The sequence below is a fragment of the Lutzomyia longipalpis genome, chromosome 4 (assembly GCF_024334085.1).
Source record: "Lutzomyia longipalpis isolate SR_M1_2022 chromosome 4, ASM2433408v1".
NCBI classification, from domain to species: Eukaryota; Metazoa; Arthropoda; class Insecta; order Diptera; family Psychodidae; genus Lutzomyia; species Lutzomyia longipalpis.
The window spans coordinates 14,991,862-15,014,336 of record NC_074710.1 but is presented as its reverse complement, the minus strand read 5'-3'; the positions used below and the strand labels follow the sequence as shown (position 1 = coordinate 15,014,336).

Genomic DNA, 22,475 nt, shown 5'->3' with positions numbered 1-22,475 from the left:
TCAACCGAAATTGGAAATCCTTATTTAAAGAGAGCCCCAAAGACCAATTTCTTTTTTTTCCCTCGCCCCTTTTAACATATAAATTACAGCAAATGAAGCAAGAAATTTATTCTCTCACCAACGCCAAGTCAAAGAAGGATTTTTTGTATATAACCCAGAGGCAACGTACAAAGGAATTAGAGGAAGAGGAAGTACAAGAAGCCCTTAAGAAAAAAACATGGAGCAAGTGGAACATTTGAGCAGTTTTAGTGTGCTAATAAATCAAATTGGTAAGGGGTATGGTTTATGTATAATAAGAAAATTATATGTGTGTGCAATTCCAACATTAAATGGCGTGTAAATTTTAATGAACGTGCAGAAATGTAGAGGAAATTCACAAATGAAAATTTAATTAATTTCCACCAGCATACCCCGCACTGAATGCCAGTTTAAATAACACAATTTGAGGTCTATAAAATGTTATCAATTGATTTGAATTTATAGGCAGAATAATTTAGGTTTGATTCTCTCCCAAACAATTCCTCCATTTTCATGCGTAAGGGTAACAATTAAAAGGGAATTATTGATGAAATTATTTGTCTTCGATGTACCTATATAGCTGAGAAGTACCTCAAGGAAGTTTACTGCATTGCAATCTTGTGGGTAATTGCTGCAAAATCATATGACAATGTACCTCAAGTGAAGTACGAGCAAATTGGCGGGAATACCACCATGATTGAAGATTTGGGCATTTACCACCACTATAACCAATTTATTTGGATTAATTTGGAGGACCTAAATGATGAGAATCTTGAGAGGTTAATGAGGAGGATCGTTGATCTTGGATGCCAGGTAATAGTCAAAAAAAATCTCTTTAAATAATATTTATCTCTGGATTTTCTTTTAATTGGTATTTCTAATTTTTTTACAACAACAAGGCCTGGATTGTGGATGATGTGAGAGTTAATAAATTCCTTGATACTTATGGTGAGATTGTGGAGACCACTGAACAGCGACCACAGAGAGTTCACATGATTTTCCACCTGAACAACACACAAGAGGAGCATTTGCATCAAATTCTCTCCCATCGAACGTTGGAAGGTAGGTAAAAGGTTGCAAATGTTACGATTCATTTTGGATGGATAGATACTAAATAGCGTGGTGGTGGTTTAACCCTCTTCCTCTAACATCGCGCACAAATCCATCCAAGTCACGTCGCATTTGATGAGTAATTTTGGGCTTAAATCCCCTCTTCTCCCACTTTGCTGCTGGTAGATGTTCCAAATGTACTCCTGGTAATCCCATCGACACGCGACGACGATGAAAATGATGGAGAGTCATTTGATTTGGTAACATCGTCGTTTGCCGGACGATTTAACAACACCCATCCGATAGTCTTGGATCACTTTGGAGCTGCGAACTTTGCACGGAATACCAATTTATTCCCCGACAAGCTCAGCAATCTGCAACGCCGAAATCTAAGATTGGCCCTATTCAATTATAAGCCCTACACAACTGTTCAACATGTGGTAAGTCGCCCTATTAATTGGGGATTCACATGAATTTGGTGTATGTGCTGCTGTAGAGTATTTCCATAAAGTTCTATGTTATCAATTTTCACTAACTTACGAGCTATATATGTATACTTTCCACAAATCCTCGGGGAAATTTCCGTGGAAATCATTGCTTTATATTTGAAAGCTCGAAAAGAGAAGAATTTACTGAAGATTTTTTTTGAAAAATTAAGACAATCCCTGGGGTTGCAGGGAAAAAGTTGGGAAAACTTTACGTGAGCTTGATCCTCTAATAAAAATAATGCATTCGTGATAAACTCCCGTAAGATTTCCCGGTTTTCTCGTTTTTTTAAACGCACTAAAGCCTTCAGCAGTTTATCACGGGAGTTTTTCACTCTTAGAGAGTTTGTACCCTGGAAAATTTTAAGGAAATATATTAATTAAACCAGGTCTTTATTCAGCCTTTTTAAGTGTTACCTTCTGGTTCAAAAAAAAAACTTTCTTGCTAACAAAGCACAAAAGATTTTCATTTTAAAATACTCACCTAATAAAGATAGTTATATAGTTGATTAATAAAATAAGAGAGGGCAAATGAATCCTCTTAATGAATCTCTCCTCTAACCTACTTAGCAAATAGCTTAAAATACATTTTCCAAATTACCAAGAGCGACATGATTATCTCACTTTATGGCAAATTCATCACCGGAAACTGATTAAAAATTAATTTTCACTCGTTGTGACTTTATAAAATTCACCGGGATTACCTCACTAAATGAAGTTGCGGTGGGTTTTCATGGAAAATTCATCATTAGATTGCAAACATTGGGAGTTTTTCCGGCGTGGGGGGAGGTGAAACTTTTGTCATTATGCCAATACTCCCCGCCCCAGCATGTGAAAAGGGGTTGTTTGGGGATGCATTTATGGTGCATGAATTCATAAATTATCCCCTCTTCCGTGCAAACTTGTCACATTGATTGATGACTGATATAATTTATCATTGGATTAATGGAAAACTGACCAATGCATCAAAATGCATTTTCCCACTCTCAGTTGCTGCTCTGTATTTTCCATCTCACACATAACACCCTGTTGGGCGGGAAAAAGAAGTGGGGAAAAATAGAATTTAGAGAGCATATGTGTGCTGGAAAAGGACATCGCACGAGAAAGACAAACAGCCGGGGATTGAGAGATTTGCAATTTTCACATTGTGTGAATTATGTTTCTGCATCAAAGTGCTTTGTCAAGGGGCAAATAAGTCCCAAAAAAATGTTAATTGCTTGTAAAATTAGCCAGGAATATTCTTTTATTCTTAATAGAACTGTGATTGATAATTTCTACTTTAAAAGCGTTATTCCTAAGATCCTAAAGAAGATGGATAAGATATTCGGAAGCTTAGGACGTGTTTAGTTATTTTTCTTCTTCGATAAAGAGACTCATTAAATATTTCTTCTTAGGAGAAATAATTTTAAACAATGAAATGGAAGATAAGAATAGTGTTGTCACATAGTTATACTAGTTGGTAGCCCTTTTTGAGATTCTCTGGAATAACGCCCTGTGATTCCAATTGAATTCCAACCACAGAAACCGCCATTTGACCAAAACACCCCGACTGGGTCACATCCCCCAGAACTTCAGGAAGCACCCCCCAACCCCTTCAACCATTCACACCCCCACCCCCACCCACCACTGTATGCCACCCATCATGGGGACAAATTGTCTGTGCAGTGTGGGCTCAAATGATGTTGACGACAACACTCCAGAGGGCCACACACACACACACACACACACACACACACACACATTTCCCTTTTGCCATTCCCGGGGCTTCATAATCACCGTGGGCAATGGGAAATGCCGGCACACCAGAATGCGCGCTGATGCTCTAATTTATTGGTTCTGGCCACATTACACTTGATGCACAATAAATATGTCAGGGACACACTTTAGGATTCCCTTCGGGTGTCCGTACATCCCAAGTGATTCCCGCAACTCAAACCTTCGGGAAATGCTAAAAAGGAGGGGATTGTAGCAAATGGGGGGTGGAGGTCGTCAAAGCAATTGTTGGGGTGGAATTGTTCAATAACAGAGGGGAAGTTAAGTACTCTTCCGCACCCACGTGCTGTGTGAAGAATATTTGTGTCTATCAAGACACAAATATCAAGGAGGAATGCGCAAATAACTATGGAAGAGGGATTGTTCTTTGATGTTAAACACTTGAGTGTCTAAATGTTTTAATTAATTGGAAAATGAGAAAATTTATTTAATTTTTCCATGCTTTTCGGGGACTTTCGGGGGATATTTGATAGAACACTCGACTCATAAGCAAATGATTTTTGGTTCGAATACAGTGGCTGAACTATTATTTAAAAGTTTCTTTTTAAGTCTTTCATTCCTATACCAGAAGAGCCGAAAGCTTTAGTAAAGTTTGTGCAAAAAGCTTGTACAAAAAATTCTCAAACTGGGATAAACTGAAAAAGATTTAACAATTAATTTTCATGGCATGAAATATAAAAGAATAAGAAAACTGCATAACTATTCACGCCAGTCCATTTAATGAACCTTCCACACTTCGTGTGTGTAGGTGTTGCAAATAATTCCATCCAAACGCTAAAGACTTAATTAATTTAATGAAAAGCTCTGGGTGTGTCCCTTCATCTTCTTCCTGTTCTATATACATTTAACCACAACACCATCACCCAGTTCTTCTATATTCATTTACTGCTGTTGCAATCACATAATCCCTTCCCAGGAAAATGTCACATTTCCTGATGGCGTGGATTGGACTTTTTTGCACCCTTTGCTTTCCCTTCATGCCCTCACCTTCCTGTGAGCTTAGTTACTTATCCTTCACGCATTGGAGCTTTGGTGAATTTTAATTATGTAATTCCTGGAAGTAAATTAAATTGCAATTTCCCAGGCACCTGGAAGTGGAAATGCCAATGCCATGGGAACTGATGAGGAGTTAACGCTCTTTCTCGATGGCACGGAGGTACTCATGTTCCAGGAATTCTGCATCAGGCACAACTGCACTCTTCTCATTTCTGAAGGTTAGTAGAAAATTCTGTAAGTATTTTTCCCAAGAAGAACGGATTATTATCTTGAGAGAAATAACGATAAGAATTTTCTTAAACAATTTTTCTTCAAGAAAATTCGCAGATTATATTTCACAAGAAAAACAGAATTGAATATTTATGATAAGATGAATGGAATTCCTCTGAGGAACTTTTTTATTCTGTTCTTTTGAACGAATTTTTAGGAATAACGCTGAAGAATTGATTTATGTTTCGAAATTATATTTAGTCTCTGATTGGGTGATAAATCCCCTTAAAACATTCTAACTGGTTTGCTTTGAAGGCTTGTGAGTACCTACGTAATAGATTGCAACGTTAACATTCCTTAATTAGGATTTATTTAAGAAATTACTCCTTAATTCAATCTTTAATCTGCAATGTGCTCACCTCTACCAATGGCATTGCCATTGGCAGGCAATAAACAACGACGAACCCTTAGTGTGATAGATTGGTGGAAATGTGAAGAATTTATAGATCAAAACTCCACCGTCAAAATTGATTTATTTGCAACATTTCTTTCCCTCTTCAATTTCATTCTTCCACCCCCTTAAATGATTTGCTCTCCTCCGTAGACGCAGACGAATCGATCTACGAGACAATTTAATTTTTATTCCCTTTCGCAAAATTGAATTATATACCTCATCCCCATATACCGTATATTGGTTCAGTGGTTGTGTATTAGTATCTTCCATGTCATATTTCTATCTTGCTCACAAATCCACCGGAGTTTCTTCCACTTCATTTGTAATTTGTTAAATTTTCAAGCGAAAAGACAAAAATTTCTTTCTTGCAGACGAAGAAGGACAATGGGGTGTAATTTATGAGAATCGCACAGGAGATGGACTAACTGGTGCAGTTGTAGAGCGAAGGGCAGAAGTTTCAGTGGGTGCAATTTATATGTGGTAAGTTTTCTCTGCTTTTTTTTATACTTACCATTTCTCTTTAAATACCAAATTACATTCCCTTTTTACCGAAACTTTTTTAACTCGGAGAAAAGCAAAGAAAAAATCATAAATTTTTCCAAGAAAAGTAATTTCCATGGTTTTACTATCAAAATGGATTTTTTTAACTTCTTCTTTGTCGAAGCTTGTATGTGATATCGCCCACTGATATCATCATCCACTAAAGATTTCTTCATTGCTCTTGAAACGTAAAAGAGTCTCGTTGTTGAGATGTTTCTCACAGAAGCATTCCAATCTTATCGCATAAGGAAAATGATAAGGCAGAGTAAAATAATAAAAAAAAAATTTATGTATGTGAGGAAGAATGCTGAATGATGAGATAATTCTTAACAAATAGAAATAACATATTGCTGCTGAATTAGTCCAATATACGGTGGCCCTAACAGAAAACGGCGGCTACTGGTCTTTTTAGATAAAATAATTATTAAAATATCTATACTTTACCAGGCGCCTCCATCGCGGTTTGATTAAATACTACAGCAAAGTGGAGACGCCGGGTACATTGGAAAAACACCAGGCGTCTCCATCACGATAACTAGCTAAAATCAATCTAATAAATATTTCACAAGTTAATCCTCATGATCCTCATGTAGATTGAAGTTCTGAGACTCCTTTATTCTTACTAAGAGCAGATTAAACTCAATATTCCAGTACCCAAATATTCATTTTTCTTCCTTTATTTTTTCTTTACAAAATCACCAAATAAAAAATCATATTGGAAAAATTATTAATATTTTAGTTTGGGGAATACTTCCTCTGTCCATTCACCCCCATCAATAATCCATACGCTACCATTCTGAGCTTCCTGGAGGAGATTAATCAAACCAGCAGCTATGACATCAGCTCTATATTATCAAAAGAAATAGAACAGGTGTTAGATTGGGGATTTCTTCATTAAATAAATTTTTTTTTAATTAAAACGTACGTTTGTGGCTTAAACTTCTTCCTGGTCTCCTCACGCTGTTCTTTGCCGTACATAAAGTAGAATCCTTCTTTCGTATCAGCCTCCTTGTATAATGCAGTCCTTGTTAAACCCGGGCAAATGCAGATAAATTTAATTCCCAACGAATCATGCCCGTGTGCAATGGAACGATGGAAACCAACAACACCGCATTTCGTGGCACTGTACGTGGGTAGGAAGCTTCCTGGACATAGTCCGAGAATTGATGCAATATTGACAATAATCCCCCCATTGCCTGCTCCAGTGTCCTTTCTCATTGTCTCAATGGCACTGAGGGTGGATCCAATTACACCACCTAAATTAATATCGATGGTCTTCTTGAATTCACTCTCATCCATGATTCCAGCGCAATTTATAACAACATCCAAGCTTCCAACATCCCTGACAATGCCGCCATAGGACTCCTTCACCTTCTCCGGTAAACTCACATCCACATTGGTGTACTTTATGGTAATTTGAGGGAACTTTTCGCGCAAATTGACAATACTTTCGGGTTCTTTGGTGTGGATATCCCATGCAATGAGAACCTTAATGCCATTCCGTAGTAATTCACTGCAAATGGCATGCCCTATACCACTACAGGCTCCAGTTACAAGAACAACCTTATCAGTCACGGACATTTTTCCCAAACTCGCGCTTTGTGATCTACTTTAGACGACGTTGTGGATGAAACTGAAGAGAAGCTGTTGTACTTTGTATAGAGCAGACTTTTACTTTCTTATCGCATCAAGTGCTTTAAGATGTTTAACCAATGACTGATAATGCGGATGTTATCAGGTCTGTATTGAACAAAAAAACGTTTCTCAGCACTCCGTCTATGAGCCAATAAGCTATTTTTTGTGTATAAGGCAGCGAATAGGCTTCAATTTGAAAACAATCTTATTTAAATTCCTCAAGTCCCATTTTATATTGATTTTAAAATCTTAATTCTAAAATTCAGACTAGAACCCTACGAGCTAGTTTAACCTGAAATCCTATCAACTTTATTCCACAGTTTAATCATTTCCAAGTCAAATTGATTTGAAGTCTTCACCTCAACTTGATTTGGTTCGAGCTTTTCATACCTCTTGAAGATTTGTCTGTCACAGAAGGGATCAAATGTGGCTGGAGTACAAGCTCTGAATGGACGCCATGTCTCAACTTTGCCTCTTGCAACAAAATTTACGATCGTACGTACATAGATATCGGTCATCCTTCCCTCAGGTGTGTCAGGTTTAAATGGTTCTAGGAAATCCTTCATGGTGAAGAGGAAGAATAGATCATCAATGTGACTAACTCCTAGATAAACATTCAATCCTGTTTGAAATTTTACAAACGTATAATCGCTCTGAAAAGAGAAGAAGAAGAATTTTTAAGGCTTTATCTTTGAAGGGTAAAGATTTTCTCACCTCAAAAGCAAATTTATAGAGAAATATGGGATTTTTCTCAAGATCTGCATGCCCAATGTATTGCTGTACAAACTTAAACATTGGATAAACCAGCATTTTATCGCCAAACATCTAGAAAAGAACAATGAGTAAACTTAAGTTTTCTTTAGGAGTTCCATCAGGTTTCTTCGAAAACATTTTTTTTACCTTTTCGTATTCCTTAACATTTGTTTGATCAATGAAATCCTTTCCTGCGAGATAAAATCTGAAGACATCATCCATATATCTAGGATCCATGTCAAATTGAATTGGAATAAATTCATAAATGTTCTCATTGTACGCCTCTAGAAGTGTTGCATTGGTCGTAACTGTTCCCGTGAAGGCTCCTTCATTGCTCGTTACACCAGTTAAAATTGGTTTTGCATGAAATCTCCCTTCAGCCCAAACTTTTCTTGGATCTTCCGTTAAGAAAGCTCCCTCCCAGTTACCCTCAATGCATGGTCTGATTGACGTAACGGGGACTTCACGGAAAATCGTAAAATCATCAAGGGCTGAAACAAATGTGAGGGATGGTAGCTCTTTCAATTGACTTGCAAGCTCAAAAGTTGACGATGTATTCCAATTGGAAAGTCCTGTATTCTTAACTCCTTGACGAAATTTAGCCTCGTAGTTGCCGTAAGAAATTGCCCAAGATGCTATAGCTGAACCACTCATTACAATAGCTCGTTGAAAGAGATCTAAAAGAGGATATTTTTTAAATAATTTATTAATTTAGAACCAACGAAATATTTTAAAAAAAATTATTATTAATTTTATTTGAAAAATTCAATAATCACCATTGTTTTAGTTTTTAAAATCTTACCTCGTGATATGGGATTAAGCATGTGAAGTTGTACTGAAGCAGCTCCAACGCTTTGTCCTGCAAGTGTTATAGCATGAGGATTCCCACCAAATTCCTCAATGTTGGATACAACCCACTTAAGGGCCATTTGTTGGTCTTTCAGTCCAACATTTCCCTTTACAGCCGCATCGCCGGAACAGAGGAAGCCAAACATACCCAATCTGTAGGTCACCGTGACCAAGATCACCTCACCATTGTCCATTAAATATTCCGGACCAAATTGTCCTGGATTGCCGGAGAAGGACATCCAACCACCACCATGAATCCACACCATTACTGGCAATTTTTCCTTTTGAATTTTCCCAACTGGACGATAGACATTCAAATACAAACAATCCTCCGATCCTACCACTTCCTGCGATACCAGAAAGACATTCCTCTGGAGACAAGCTGCCCTTGGGTAGGTAGCATCCCAACATTCCCCCAACCATCCAGGGTGTGGGTGGGGATTTTCAAATCTCAACTCTCCAAGTGGTGGTTCAGCATAAGGAATCCCATAGAATGCTTCATATGGCCTCAATCGTCCCTCCTCAGCTTTACCACGAATACAACCCACTTTGGTGCAAACTTTTGGTTCATTTCCACCCACATCTTCACACAAAAATGATTTGGAAATAAAACTTGCACAAAAAATTAAAATAATTCCTAAAAACCTCATTTTTACGTTATGTCTTGTTAACTGTGGAACCTCCAAAGCGTGACTGAGGAATATTTTTCATGGTTTTTTCCATAAATATTTAGTTGGTGTTTCTTTGCTTTGTTTTTTTATTTTTTTCAAAAATAAATTATTCAAGTTTATCGAAGATATTTAAATATTTTTTTTACTTCCTCCTTCATTTTCTATCGTTTCTATACGTTCTGTTGGTCACGATTGAGATCACGAAAGATACGTAATGGTGAGCAAAAAGAACGTGAATAAACGATAGAGAATGAAAGAAGAAATAATTTAATTTCAATGTCTTTAAAAAACCTGATTTTTCTTTTCTAAAATATTTAAACTAATATGCCGAATTTGATGAAGAAATAAAATGTCTATTTATTAAATTTTTTACATAATTTAATTATATTAATGATATTAATTGATATTTTTAATACGATTTAATTTTCTTTTTGTTATTTTATCTAGAAGAAAATAAATTTAATAGAATTTGTCCACAAATGTCTGGAGAAAGAAAAATCATATTTCGTATTAGCTCAAGCCTTTAAAGTTGAGATTTTTAAATATTTTATACAAGTTCTTTTGTAATCTACTGCTATTTTTAAGGGTGTTTATTAAGTGAAAAAGAAAAAAAAGTCACCGAAAGATTTAAGCTGATTGAAATTCACCTAAAGGTACAATAAAAACAAATAATGAATTAATGATTGTAGCTTTAAGCTTCGCTTGCTAACTATTTACCTGTTAGGTAATTTTATATATGGCTACATGCTTTCTAGTTTATCTCAGAAATTTCTTTTGCAGCTAAAGCAGCTTGTTAGAGCAGCAAAATTATTATTTTCTTCAGCTCTGATGCAATTTATTACATTTATAACAAAAGAGCTTTGAGAGCTTTTGAATATTCTGCTTGTATATAATGAAGGCAAAAGCACTTTATGCTAACTAACTTTGTTATATATTTTTTTTCTTCAAGGTATTATGAATCAACATTTTTGTCACTCTCAACGATGATCTCCCGCACAGGAATCACATGTATTGTCCCAAGACCATCGTAAGTTACAGAAAAATTAATACTAAATTAATTTTTTAAAGTAATTTTCACAACAAATTGTCTTTTTTTTATTACTTAGCTTACTTCCTGGATGGCTCACACCTATTTTACCCTTTTCCCCGCCACTCTGGATTGCTGTTTTGGTGTCTCTTCTCGTGGGAATAATTATTCTACAATTTATTGTTAAATACAGAGACACATCAGCAGGCAAAGCAGTCAATCAAGCATCAAACACAAATCACACCGTGGCTAATTTAGTGTTTACCGTCCTTAGGATTTATTTGCTGCAACCCTCTAAATTCATGTTTGTTGAATTTATGAAATTAATTTGTTAATTTATTGACAAATTCTTTAATATTTTTTGTCCTATAGTGATCGACATTTTGTTGAGCGAACGCTGTTTGGGTGCATTTTACTAACTAGTTGGTTCATTGGGGCTATCTATGGGAGTGGCCTTGCTAGCGCTATGACTGTTCCAAGGTGAGAAAATTCTCCTCTTTGCAATTTAAGGAATAATATTTATTTCAAAATTTTTTTTATCATGGAATTTCTAAAGGTATTTAGCTCCAATTGATACACCTGTGCAATTAGCTGAGAGCAACATGCAATGGTCAGCTACGCATGATGCATGGATATTTTCAATTCAATCTGCAACACATGTAAGCCGTAAAAAAGCTTAAAATACACACATTTAGTAACATCCTATTTTTTTAGCCTCTTCTGGTGACTCTTGTTCAACATTTCAAAATCAGAAATCAGAAAGAACTACGAATGAGATCCTTAGAGGCTGATATTGGATTTTCCATCGAAAGACTCCCTTTTGGTAAAATTTACTGAAATCTTTTGTTAACCATTCTGAACTCAAAAGAATCTTTTAATTTGTCTAGGACACTTTGCAATTGGAGACTACATCCAAGAAGACGTCCTAGACAACTATCAGATCATGATTGAGGACATTTACTGGGAATATTGTGTTGCAATGAGCTACAAAACTTGGTCTTTGATGCCAAATTTTGATCTTCTTGTCATGGAAGTAGCTCAATCGGGAATTCAGAAGTATTGGGAACTTGTTGTAGTTCAGCGGCATCTCAACAATAAAGTCCAACTTGGTGTTGCTCAGTCAAGGCATCACGATAACTTGGGTCCAATGTCGCTAAAGCCTTCGCATCTTCTTGGCTTATTTGCTGTATGGGGCTTTGGAATGATTCTAGCAACTACTGTCTTTGTATTGGAAGTTATTTTTTGTGGGAAAGCTAGAATGGCTAGAACTAGAACACCAGGACAAAATATAAATTAACAATCTTTTACCTCTTTTCTTTTTAAAAAAAAATCAGAATTATTTCTATTTTTTGCAGCGATTTTACGTCTGATCTATATTTTCTCCTTAAAAATCTCCAAAAAGTTTTATTTCTAATTTTAATAATTTTCAGGTATTATGAATCAACATTTCTGACCCTTTCAACAATGATCTCAAGAACAGGAGTCACCTGTATTGCCCCAAAACCAGCGTAAGTTAAAATAAACTTGATAACAGACAGTTAGTGTGAAGATTCCTCTTTTATTCAATTGAAAAACATGAAAATGATGGTCTTAACGACTTCCGAAAAAACTTTTCAAATTCTTGATCTTTAAATCTACATTCTTGTAAAGAAATTTAATATTTAGGATGTAAAAGGTTAAATTCATTACTAAGTCAGGCTTAAGTTCCTCAAGTAAGTTGCTCCTTAAGTTTTTAAGTTATACTTAAGTCTTTTAAGTTAAACTAAGTTCATCAAGGTAGACTTGAGTTTTTTTTAGACTCCACTTAAATTATCTAAACCAGACCTATTTTTTTAGATTGAGCTTAAGGTTTTTAAACTAAACTTTATTAGTTAAGAACCGATCTAAAATGAAAACTGAATTCTATTTTTTTTTTAATTAACTTGTCTTGTCTTTTAACATTGAAAGCCTGATGATAAAGAATTAAAGTCGGACGTAGAAAACTTAAGGAAAGCTTAAGGAATAAAGTAAACCAGACTTAATATTGAATTTTATTCCTTTATATCTTAAGATTCTTAAACAAACAATTTCTGTTAACACAGCTTACTCCCAGGATGGTTAACGCCTGTACTACCCTTCTCAATGCAGCTTTGGATAGCTGTTCTAATATCCTTTCTTCTTGGCATTATTATCATGCAATTTCTGGCAAAGTACCGAAAATCCACAGCATTAGAAGCATCAAGCAGTGAGCAAAGTTTTACAAAATCCATTCTTATGGTTGCTGAAATTTATTTGATGCAATCAGTTAAGTTTATGTGAGTCAAGTTTTTTTTCTTGTTTGATCTGCAGATCTTCTTTGAATCTGAATTCCTAATTTTTCTTACTCTTTTTTTTCCTTGTCTTTGGTAGTGAGAGAAAACTTGTTGAAAGAATTCTATTTGGATGTATTCTTCTTACTGGCTGGTTTATTGGTAATGTCTATGGAAGTGGATTGTCCAGCGTTATGACAATTCCTAGGTAGGTAGATTAGAGGTTTCACCTTTAAAGAAGTTTTTACTTCATAGTTTATTCGTTGAAGCAATAATTCTCTTTATTTTCGTGAATAGATACCTAGCTCCTATAGATACGTCTCTTCAACTAGCTCAGAGCGGTATGGAGTGGTCAGGAACGCATGATGCTTGGACGTTCTCAATTCAATCAGCAACAAATGTGAGTCAATAATTTCTCTGTGAAATAAAAATTTTTAATCTAAAGAATTAATTTTCAGCATATCATGGTGACTCTGGTCAATACCTTCCACGTTTATAGCTACGAAGACTTAAGACATAGATCAGAGAGAGCAGACATTGCTCTAGGAATAGAGAGACTACAGTATGGTAAGAAGTTGTAAGTTTTGTTCTTACAGAAAGATTAAAGTTTTAAGGATTCATTTTAACTGAATTATTGATCCTTGATTGTCTTGTAAGAACAAAACGCCCTACTCATAACATATTTAGCTCTACGGCACTTTTTTCAACTGACTAATTTAAAATCTACCTTTAGGACACTTTGCAATTGGAGATTACATCCAAGAAGATATCCTGGACAACTATCAGATCATGATTGAAGACATCTACTGGGAGTATTGCATTGCAATGAGCTACAAAACTTGGTCTTTGATGCCAAAGTTTGATCTTCTTGTCATGGAAGTAGCTCAATCGGGAATTCAGAAGTATTGGGAACTTGTTGTAGTTCAGCGGCATCTCAACAATAAAGTCCAACTTGGTGTTGCTCAGTCAAGGCATCACGATAACTTAGGTCCTGTTTCGCTGCAACCGAAGAATCTCTTGGGCTTATTTGCAGTTTGGGCCTTTGGAATGATTCTTGCATTAATTGTTTTTATCATTGAAGTTTCTTGTTGCAGGAAGCCTGGTGGTAGGAAAAATTAATCCCTTAGGAAGTTAGGCAGCTAATAAGCCAGTAGAAGTTTTAAAAATATTTATTTTGCTATTTATTGCTTTATAATGACAAATACATGCAGAGAATAAAAATGAAAATGTTAAAGATTTGAAGACTACTGCTGGATGAAGATGAGAAACTCCTGTCGTCGTAATTTGCTTCTCTGAAGTCAGCATCGAAGTCATCAAAGCTCGGTGTTGTTGTTGTTTGTCCTGCTTGAATAAGGGTAGCTTTTTTGAGGGTGTACGATGAGCCGGGCATTGTCAGGACACAATCAACGGGTGTTGCAGAAGACAGCTTCATCCGGGAAATTTTTCCAACAACTGAAACATCATACAAGCCCTCATCTGTGCGTTTAACATTCCCATAAGTTCTCCTAATTGTTTCAGCTACAAAAGAAGAATTTTTATTTATTTTTCTTAATTTATTTGTTTTCCCTTAATTTTCTCACCATTCCTAAATTGAAGCGACAACTGTGGTTCAGGATAGGCATCATCTGCTTCGCAAGTGACTTCAGCTTCTTCCTCAGATTCCGTTTCGCGCTCCTTCTTCTCCTTAACGCTGAATTCCTCCGGTGGGACAATAATCTGCAGCATGGCGGATTTAATTGAGCGCGACTGGAACGTATCAACGACACATGTGTACTCTCCTGTCATATTCCACGTTGGTTCAGCAATAACCATTGCACGATGTGCTTTCTGTGGCTCTGAGCTGGCAACGTGCTTCTCATCCACCCGATTGCGCATCACACTGAGCGGGTAGGGTCGCGACCCGGGGATCCATTGGTACACGGGCTGATCATTGAGTAGCCACTTAACCACCAATTTTGACTCCTCAGGCGCAAGATCGTACACACAATCCAGCACCAGTGGGTCTCCGTCAACCACATGCGTCGCCGGGACGCGCAACTCGGTGATTCTCACGGCCGAGCAGGTGCCTGCAAAGCAAAGCGTCTGGTTTATTTCCGGAATGCTACATACGTGTGCGTGTGTGTTGTGCACGACGGCGGTTGCGTAAGCATTTTGTTTTCCATCCGATTGCGGCATCGCGACGGAGCTCAGAAAAAACAGTGACAAATAGACGCCAAACGCTATGAGCTTAATGTATGCGGAGAGAGAGATCGCGTTGTGGCAAGGATAAATAAATCATTTGAGCCAACATAATAAGAATAATTTGCAGCAGCAGATGGACGCAAGCTTTCAATAGCAGTTTTAAGGGAATTTCAGTTTCATTTTTTCTTAATTTTTTTTTGTAAACAAAAAATCCTTAAAATAGATAATCTTTAAGAGATATTTGTGAAATTTCATTTGAGAGAATTCTTTGGCAATTTCTTTGGGGATTTCAATGAATAGAATTTAATTTTAGGAATTTTAAAAATAATATTGAACGATTAATTCATTCTTTAAAATAATTTAGAAAAAAAAACTGTTCAAGGTGAGTCTTTGGTTATCGTTATTAAACTTTGAAATTGATGTATTACAGAGCAAAGAATAAGAATAAGTGTAAAATTCATTCTTAACAGGATCAAATTCTTCAGTGTTCATTCAAATTCTCTAAAAAATAATTAAAATAATCATCAGAAAACTTTCAGAGCTTTCAAGAATTATATATGATGAAAATCTCTCAAAAATCTAGATAAATAATCCAAAATTTTAATAAGAAAAGAATTAATTCAAAATTCTTTATTAAATTCGTTTCAGTTCTAGTTTACTTTGAAGCTTCTTTTTCTTAACAATTAATTACTTAATATTCTTAAAAAAAATGTGACCTTTCTTAGAAAGTTAAAATTCAAATAATAAAAAAATTATGATTTAAACTTAAAGCAATTTAGTAGTTTCCAAAAGATTAAAAAGCTTTGAAAAATCCAAAATACTAAATTAGAAACTCTGATTGAATTTTAGCTAATTTTTGAAAGATTTTTTCAACAATATATTTTCTTGAAAGCTCTTGGAAGCTTTTAGGGGTAATTGGAAGTTTTGAGGGACATTAAACTATTTTAAAATTGACTTAATTGCCTCTAAAATGGACTTTCTACGAAATTTTAATTTCAAGTAATAAACACTTACTAATTTCTTTAAATAATTCAGTGGCTTGTTTAGAGGCTTCCAAGAGCTTTTAAGAAAAGTATTTATTGACATAGGGAAGTTCTAAAATAGCCAGAATTTAATGGAATTTCAAGAAGATTTTCTAAATATTATTCTGGATTATTTATCTGAGTTTTTGAGAGCTTGCTTAATGCATAAATATCTTGTAAGCTCATTAAAGTTTTAAGAGAATTTTAATTATTTTTAGGAAAGACTTTAAATGGTCCTAGATGCCTTCAGCTAGATGATCTTTTTTTTAGATAGATAAAAAGGTATTTATTGCGTTTTCTTTTGATTTTGTACAGACAGTATTTTATAACTAAGGTCGCCAATACTTCCAGTGAATATCACTGCTTATATTCTTATTTTCTATTACTTAAATTGTCTTTTTATTCCCTTTTGGGATTTTTAATTGCTTTTCTTTGCTAAGCTTATGCTAGATGATCTCTATCTGAAATTTTAAGATCTTTTAAACAAAAGAACGTTCTAAATTCTCAAAAAAAAAAAACATTTAATTTCTTGTGTCTTGAAAAGCTTTCAAGTTTTTCATTTAGAAAAAAAAAAACCTTATAAAATCAAGCTTTTTTAAAGAGCTTTTCCTAACTTGAAAAAATTCTTGACTAATTTTTAGAGACTTAGAATTGTCTAAAAGTTGACTAAAGCGTCTTAAAGAAGAATGTTCAATTCAAGTATTTTTAAACGCTACTGTTTTATCAAAAAGAAAATTAAGTAAATAATTCTTTTAAGGTTACAAAGACTGTTAAAAAAATCTTATAAAATAGTGCTTAATTCCCCTCAATGACGAACCCTTCGATGAATTTTTCTTTTTAAATTTCTAAAATGATCTTCTTAGCGTTCATTTTTCGTCCATTCTCTTCAATCAAAACTACACAGAGAGAAATTCTTCCACAATATGAGATTTCGAGAATTCTTATTCATCTTAAGGATACACCTTTAAGTCTTAAGTTACTCTGAAGTAAAATTACTCGTGCATACAGACACTTGGAATTAAGGAAAAAAAAACTTTTTTTTTTCGAGGAAAACTTTTGAAAATCAATTATTTTCCATTTTCCTGAAATTTTTTTTTTCTTTAAGCTTTTGCACGTATCTAGTTTCATTTTTTGCAATCTTTCACACTTATTTCTCTCTGTGTAAGAAAATGTAAAATCTGCTAAAAGAAAATCTCATAGAGCTGCTCCACTTTCATATTTTCCCATATGCCAAAAAAAATCTTTTGATGTCTTTCACAATCCTTTTGGGCGTCTTCTCGAGCTTCAATGAGAAAAAAATTCATCACAACAAACTTCTGGATAATTTCAGAGACGCATCACACTGTTTATCACACTAAAAGTCCATCAAACTGCTTGTCAATGAAAAGAATAAAGCAAATTTCTCATTTTTTTTAAACTAATTTATTTCACAATTCGCTCCAAAAAAACTCCCCACATAACACACTTGAGATTTATTGATGAAAAAAAAACTTTTTTGTGAATATTTTTAGAACAATTTCACTTTCTTTTTTAAATCTTAAATCTTTTTTTCTCTCAAAGGAGGGCAGAGGTCAAACGAAGGGTCAAAGTAAAGTTCACCCCTCCATTAAACAAAAAGGCTTTTAGTGACCTCTTAATGTAACATTTCGACAAGAAACTTTATGTTTTAATTTACCTGCAGCAGCTAGGAAAAGAAATGCAATAAAAATCATTGCGAAAGGATCGAAAGGAGCTTTTTTCGTCCCTTTTAGATGAAATTGCTGTGCCCAAACACCCCCGCGCGCAAGTCACAAGATCGGGCGTTGTGGAGTTGTAGAGTGTTTAAATTTAGCTCAAGTTTAGGCGCAGATGCTTTGTGGGTCACAAATACAACGTGTTGTGGGGGGCTTAAAAATAGTTTTGGGACGCCGCTCCTTGAGCTTTATAGCCACACAACCGATCCGATCGCGCGGGAACTTCGAGAGCAACTGCCGTCCGTTCGTCCACGACTCTAGTGATGCCTCACCCTCCGGATCACGATGACAGTGATCACGGCAATGGCAGAGTACAGGAGGAACTTCTTTCGACGCTCACACACACGACTCCGATGCAGAGCTTCCATGTCAATGTTGAGGATTGGCTTGGGGTTGAATGATTGGATCTGTGTCGTAAAAAAATTTTTTATAGAAGATCATATTTTAGGAACTTTTTTTTCTTTTTTAATAGTTTATGGGAAGAGCTCCAAAGAGAGAGAGAGAGAGAGTTGTGTGATAAAATAATAACTTTGGCAGGCAGCCTAGCCAATTTGTCAGCACGCGCAGGCATGTTATGAGACTGCCTGCCTGCCGGGAGGGCAAAAAGAGCACCATTGATCGGCAAAGTCGCGGAAATTTGCCAATGCACACGGTGAGACAATTGCACTGATACACTGAAATAAAGTTTTTCTCAAGGGGTGTTAATCTGCGGAATATTTTGACTATTTTAGGGAATAATCACAATATTTCCGAAGGTCTGAATATTCTCATTTTCAGCTAGAATTTATTATTTCTTCAGCTTGAAATTACTAATTTCACGGTTAGAATTTTCTTTTTTTTTAGTACTTTTTAGGATTAAATTTAGTAATACTAATTCGCCTTAAATTTAGTACTTCTTCGGCTCGAATTAACTGCTTTTTAACACTCGGAGGACTTTACTGGTACTTGCTACCAATTTGAACCTAAAAATCGTCACAGAATAAAATCTATTGGACTTATCTCGATGAATTTAGCATCTATGTATGTGTATGGAATTTTAATTACTTTAAGATAGCAGAAAGAAAATCTCGAGAAAAGTCTTTTCTTTGGAAGATAATTGAGGTCAAAGTCAGAATCCAACGCGGAGGATCAAATTGGTAATAACTACCAGTCAAAATTCCATACATTTTAGCCATTGTTTTGAGGTTATGTTTCCCCATATTTCCCAAATAAAGTACAGTCATACCCCGCATAATCAAGTCGAGGTTATACTCTTCTTACGCATTAAAATTAATGGGTGAGAAGAGTATAACCTCGACTTGATTATGCGGGGTATGACTGTACTCTTGTTCACTTTTCCTCTGTGAAAATAATTAATGTGGACTAATTTTATTGCCGGAAGTGACTAAAAAGTTACTGGAAGAATCAAAGTTTGTGATGATTTAGGCGCAATGATAAATTAAGCAAAACTGCAGCTAAAAAAGTCGTTTGAATTGGCAATTTTGCATCGATTCGACGCAATTTTTTTTCAGTGACGATTTTTTCAATTAAATATTTTGTAATAAGGTGTAGGAATGCTTGGAGGAGATTGAGAATTAGTGAAACTTTCGATCCTCGTTCAATAAACGGATTAATAATTTATTATTGAGCATATTTTATCAGCTGGTAGTTATTACCAATTTGATCCTCCGCGTTGTGCCAAATGGTGGGTCCTCCAAGTGTTAAGTACTTTTCAGGATTGAATTTAATACTTTTACGGCTTAAATTTATTAGTACTTTTTCGGCTTAAATTAAGTAAGTATTTATTCGACTTAAAATTAGAGCTTTTTCTTATTGAATTTAAAACTTTTTCAGTTAGAATTTACTATATTTTTGGCTTGAATTTACATAATATGTTTTCGATTGGTATTTCAGATTCAGATTCAGATTTTATTTGAGGCGAATGCGTATAGTCGCTTTCATCCCACTGCGACCTGAAAGGTCTATTGTGGAAGGGTCCTCGGTTCTTTATCATCATTATCTGATATATATTGAAGATCGATATTGCCCAAGCCGAACGACAGCTCGCGGCAATTTCTTTCCTCATTGATCGGAATCGATCGCCAAAGGGTAGGCAAATGTTTCCATTCACCCTATCACAGAATCAACAAAGAGCGCTCAGAGGGTTATCATTTGTGAAACTGGATTTGTGTACAGATTGGAAAGTCATCTAGGTGTTACTTTCGTTCTCCGTATTTGATGCAAGAGGGCCATTGTTTTTTGTGGATGAGAGTGCATCATCTCTTTCTCTCAATCCAACAATCTGACCAACGTGTACCACTACAACGTTAGCCAGGCAGGGGCATTTTCATCTCTGTTTTTCGGCGTTCGCTTCCGTGTGCCTGAGAGAGACATACCCACAGCTGTGGATAGTGAACACAGCGTGAATACAGCATGCCTTCTCGGCGAGCACAGTACGATGTTTGCCTATCGAGATACAAACATCCTATCCCTTTACGGGCGGTACCGTCTGTATTCGAACCAGAGACTCTATGGACACAACTCGAGTGTTCTATCCACTGCTCCCTGGGCCCTGTCGATTGGTATTTAGTATTGTTTTATTTATTGAATTTACTTATTAAGTTTAAATTTGTAAAAATACTAAGTTGAAGCCGAAAAATTACTAACTTAAATAATTAAATGTACAAAATTTTATCGAAAAACAAAGTATATTCCAGCTGAAAAATTATACTGAATACAATAGGAAAAGGTACTTTTAAGCCTATAAAAGTCCTAAATTGAATTTTTAGTTCTTCGACTAAGGATTTAGTACTTTTTAGGATTAAATTTAGTACTTCTTCGGCTTGAATTTACTGTTTTTTAAATACTTTACAGGATTGAATTTAGTACTTTTACTTTTAAATCAATCTTTCGGGTGTTTAGCACCATCAAATCCCAACTAATGTAAAAGACAAAATTGGCCACAGTGGCCCTATAAAAACCATTTTTTTAAATCATTTATTCGATAAAGAAAATGAGGCAAAAATTAAAGATTTAAACAGAAAAACAAAGAAGAAGAAGTGGCGCTTTCTTGTGTTAATTTCTCAATTTTACGAATTTTTTTTTCAGTGTATCAAAGACAAATTCTTTTTTTTTTCATTCAGTTCTTCTATACCACCCTGTATTTTTTTTTCTCAAGAGAATTTTCTTTATGAAATTTTGAAAAGAAAAAAAGCCAATTAAATCAAGAGGATGTAACTTACGTAAGATATCCTGTCCTGGAGGCTCCCAACTTGCTGAATGAGCTGATGAAGAGCATACCGACAACTGGCTACAGCCTGCTGCGTGGGTGGATGGAAATTAATCTGCTGCATGTTGTGTATGTGATTGAGGGTGGATTTGAGGATGACGAGATGCTTGAGATGCGATGCTGCTTGCCGGAAGAGGTCAAACAAGTCAATCTTCTCATCTTTGCGAGCATTCGGAACGCATCCCTTTGCCCATTCGCGCATGTGGAAGAGGAAGAGCCCCCGGAGGATTCTCTTGCGTACAAATGGGAGACGAATACCCAGCTGCTGTAGCCCATCGTCCGTGAGGGAAAGGAATTCCGCGAGATTGATTTTGTTGAGAGCAAAAATGGGCAGAAGATGATCGCATTCCATGCCAAAGAGGATTGTTTTGAGATCTGGGAAATACGCGGGGATGCGAGATCCGTCCGTGAGATCGGGCACAATGTCTTGGATCTTTGAGTAGGTGAGGTAGCACGTGGGAATGTCAAAGGTGCCCCTGCCACGGGGGATCACCTCCAAAATGTCGGCGTGCCCACAAAATTCAGCCAAACTCCTCGGGGTGAATCCCTTGAAGTCCACCACATCCTTGCACACCCCATGGGCAAGCAAGCACACCACAGCATCCCTGTTATTTGACTCAATGGCATGAAAGAGCGCCGTTCGGCCACTACTGTCAATCGCATCTGGATCTCCGTGCTGCAGGAGTTTCTCAATCACCGGCACATACCCAGCCTGACACGCGTGCATCAAGGGTGTGAAACCATACCTGTCGGTAGCCGTTGGAGATGCCCCATGGTCCAGCAACATCTCTACAATCTCCCGGACAGCTCCAGCATCCTCACACCGTGACATACAAGCCGTAATGAGGGGTGTTAGGGCATCATGCGTCAACGTGGCATCTGCCCCTCTGTCCAGAAGGAATCCCACACTAGCCACACTTCCTGCATGAGCAGCAGTCTGCAGTGGTGTCCATCCACTCTGTGGGAACGCTTCATTGAGATCAAACTTGAATTCTTGACTCTCAAAGCTCTTCCGCACTACGTCCAAATCTCCATTTCGTAGTGCACTCTCCAGGGTGTCCAAGAAGATCTCCAAAGCACTCTTCTGGGGGACTTGGCGTGGTGCTGAAGTCTGCAAAAAGAAAAGCCAAGGGGCAAACGGAACTTCAGTCATCCCGTTAGGATAAGGAAAATTCCAATAAAATCACCTTCGGGAAGGCAAAATCAAATTCAGAATCTGAATCTGTGTAATCCGATTCGGGACACGGATGGTAAGCCATCTTCTGTTCTACCACACTCACGCAGGAAATGGCCAGGAAAATTTGTGCTGTCGCTGCAAAGTTTGTTGGATGCAAAAGCTAACTGACACTTCTTCTTCTTCTTTCAATCTTTTTGGTTAGATTTGTGAGACTTTCACAGATTCACCGCGTGGTGGCGCTAAGGTGCTGCCGCGAAATTCGGAGTACTACGCTGATTCAATTTGGCAGCGATGGGAAAATCCTATTTTCTCCGTTTAGGAGGAATTTTCCAGCTACACCGGCTG

The 22,475-nt window shown here is 36.3% G+C and overlaps 5 protein-coding genes across 5 annotated transcripts; 1 reads left to right on the top strand and 4 right to left on the bottom strand.

Moving 5' to 3' along the window:
* Positions 1–156: 156 nt before the first annotated feature.
* Positions 157–13,929, top strand: LOC129796671 (uncharacterized). The gene is made up of 12 exons (XM_055838792.1): positions 157–269; positions 599–831; positions 918–1,080; positions 1,255–1,508; positions 4,411–4,540; positions 5,358–5,466; positions 11,892–11,969; positions 12,543–12,755; positions 12,850–12,957; positions 13,047–13,149; positions 13,208–13,316; positions 13,483–13,929. Exons 1-12 carry the CDS (start codon positions 218–220, stop codon positions 13,866–13,868), a joined length of 1,938 nt encoding a protein of 645 aa, XP_055694767.1. The 5' UTR covers positions 157–217; the 3' UTR covers positions 13,869–13,929.
* Positions 6,232–7,161, bottom strand: LOC129796670 (alcohol dehydrogenase 1-like). The gene is made up of 2 exons (XM_055838791.1): positions 6,452–7,161; positions 6,232–6,371 (listed from the first exon to the last, which is right to left on the bottom strand). Exons 1-2 carry the CDS (start codon positions 7,105–7,107, stop codon positions 6,254–6,256), a joined length of 774 nt encoding a protein of 257 aa, XP_055694766.1. The 5' UTR covers positions 7,108–7,161; the 3' UTR covers positions 6,232–6,253.
* On the bottom strand, positions 7,444–9,516 carry LOC129796667 (juvenile hormone esterase-like). Its single transcript, XM_055838788.1, has 4 exons — positions 8,717–9,516; positions 8,062–8,591; positions 7,876–7,986; positions 7,444–7,814 (listed from the first exon to the last, which is right to left on the bottom strand). Exons 1-4 carry the CDS (start codon positions 9,411–9,413, stop codon positions 7,449–7,451), a joined length of 1,704 nt encoding a protein of 567 aa, XP_055694763.1. The 5' UTR covers positions 9,414–9,516; the 3' UTR covers positions 7,444–7,448.
* LOC129796669 (uncharacterized) lies at positions 13,903–17,739 on the bottom strand. The gene is made up of 3 exons (XM_055838790.1): positions 17,628–17,739; positions 14,330–14,815; positions 13,903–14,267 (listed from the first exon to the last, which is right to left on the bottom strand). The coding sequence occupies exons 1-3, from the start codon at positions 17,662–17,664 to the stop codon at positions 13,939–13,941; spliced, it is 852 nt and encodes a 283-aa protein (XP_055694765.1). The 5' UTR covers positions 17,665–17,739; the 3' UTR covers positions 13,903–13,938.
* Positions 17,661–22,333, bottom strand: LOC129796668 (ankyrin repeat, SAM and basic leucine zipper domain-containing protein 1). Its single transcript, XM_055838789.1, has 3 exons — positions 22,141–22,333; positions 20,907–22,064; positions 17,661–18,092 (listed from the first exon to the last, which is right to left on the bottom strand). The coding sequence occupies exons 1-3, from the start codon at positions 22,210–22,212 to the stop codon at positions 17,943–17,945; spliced, it is 1,380 nt and encodes a 459-aa protein (XP_055694764.1). The 5' UTR covers positions 22,213–22,333; the 3' UTR covers positions 17,661–17,942.
* Between the last annotated feature and the right edge of the window lie 142 nt (positions 22,334–22,475).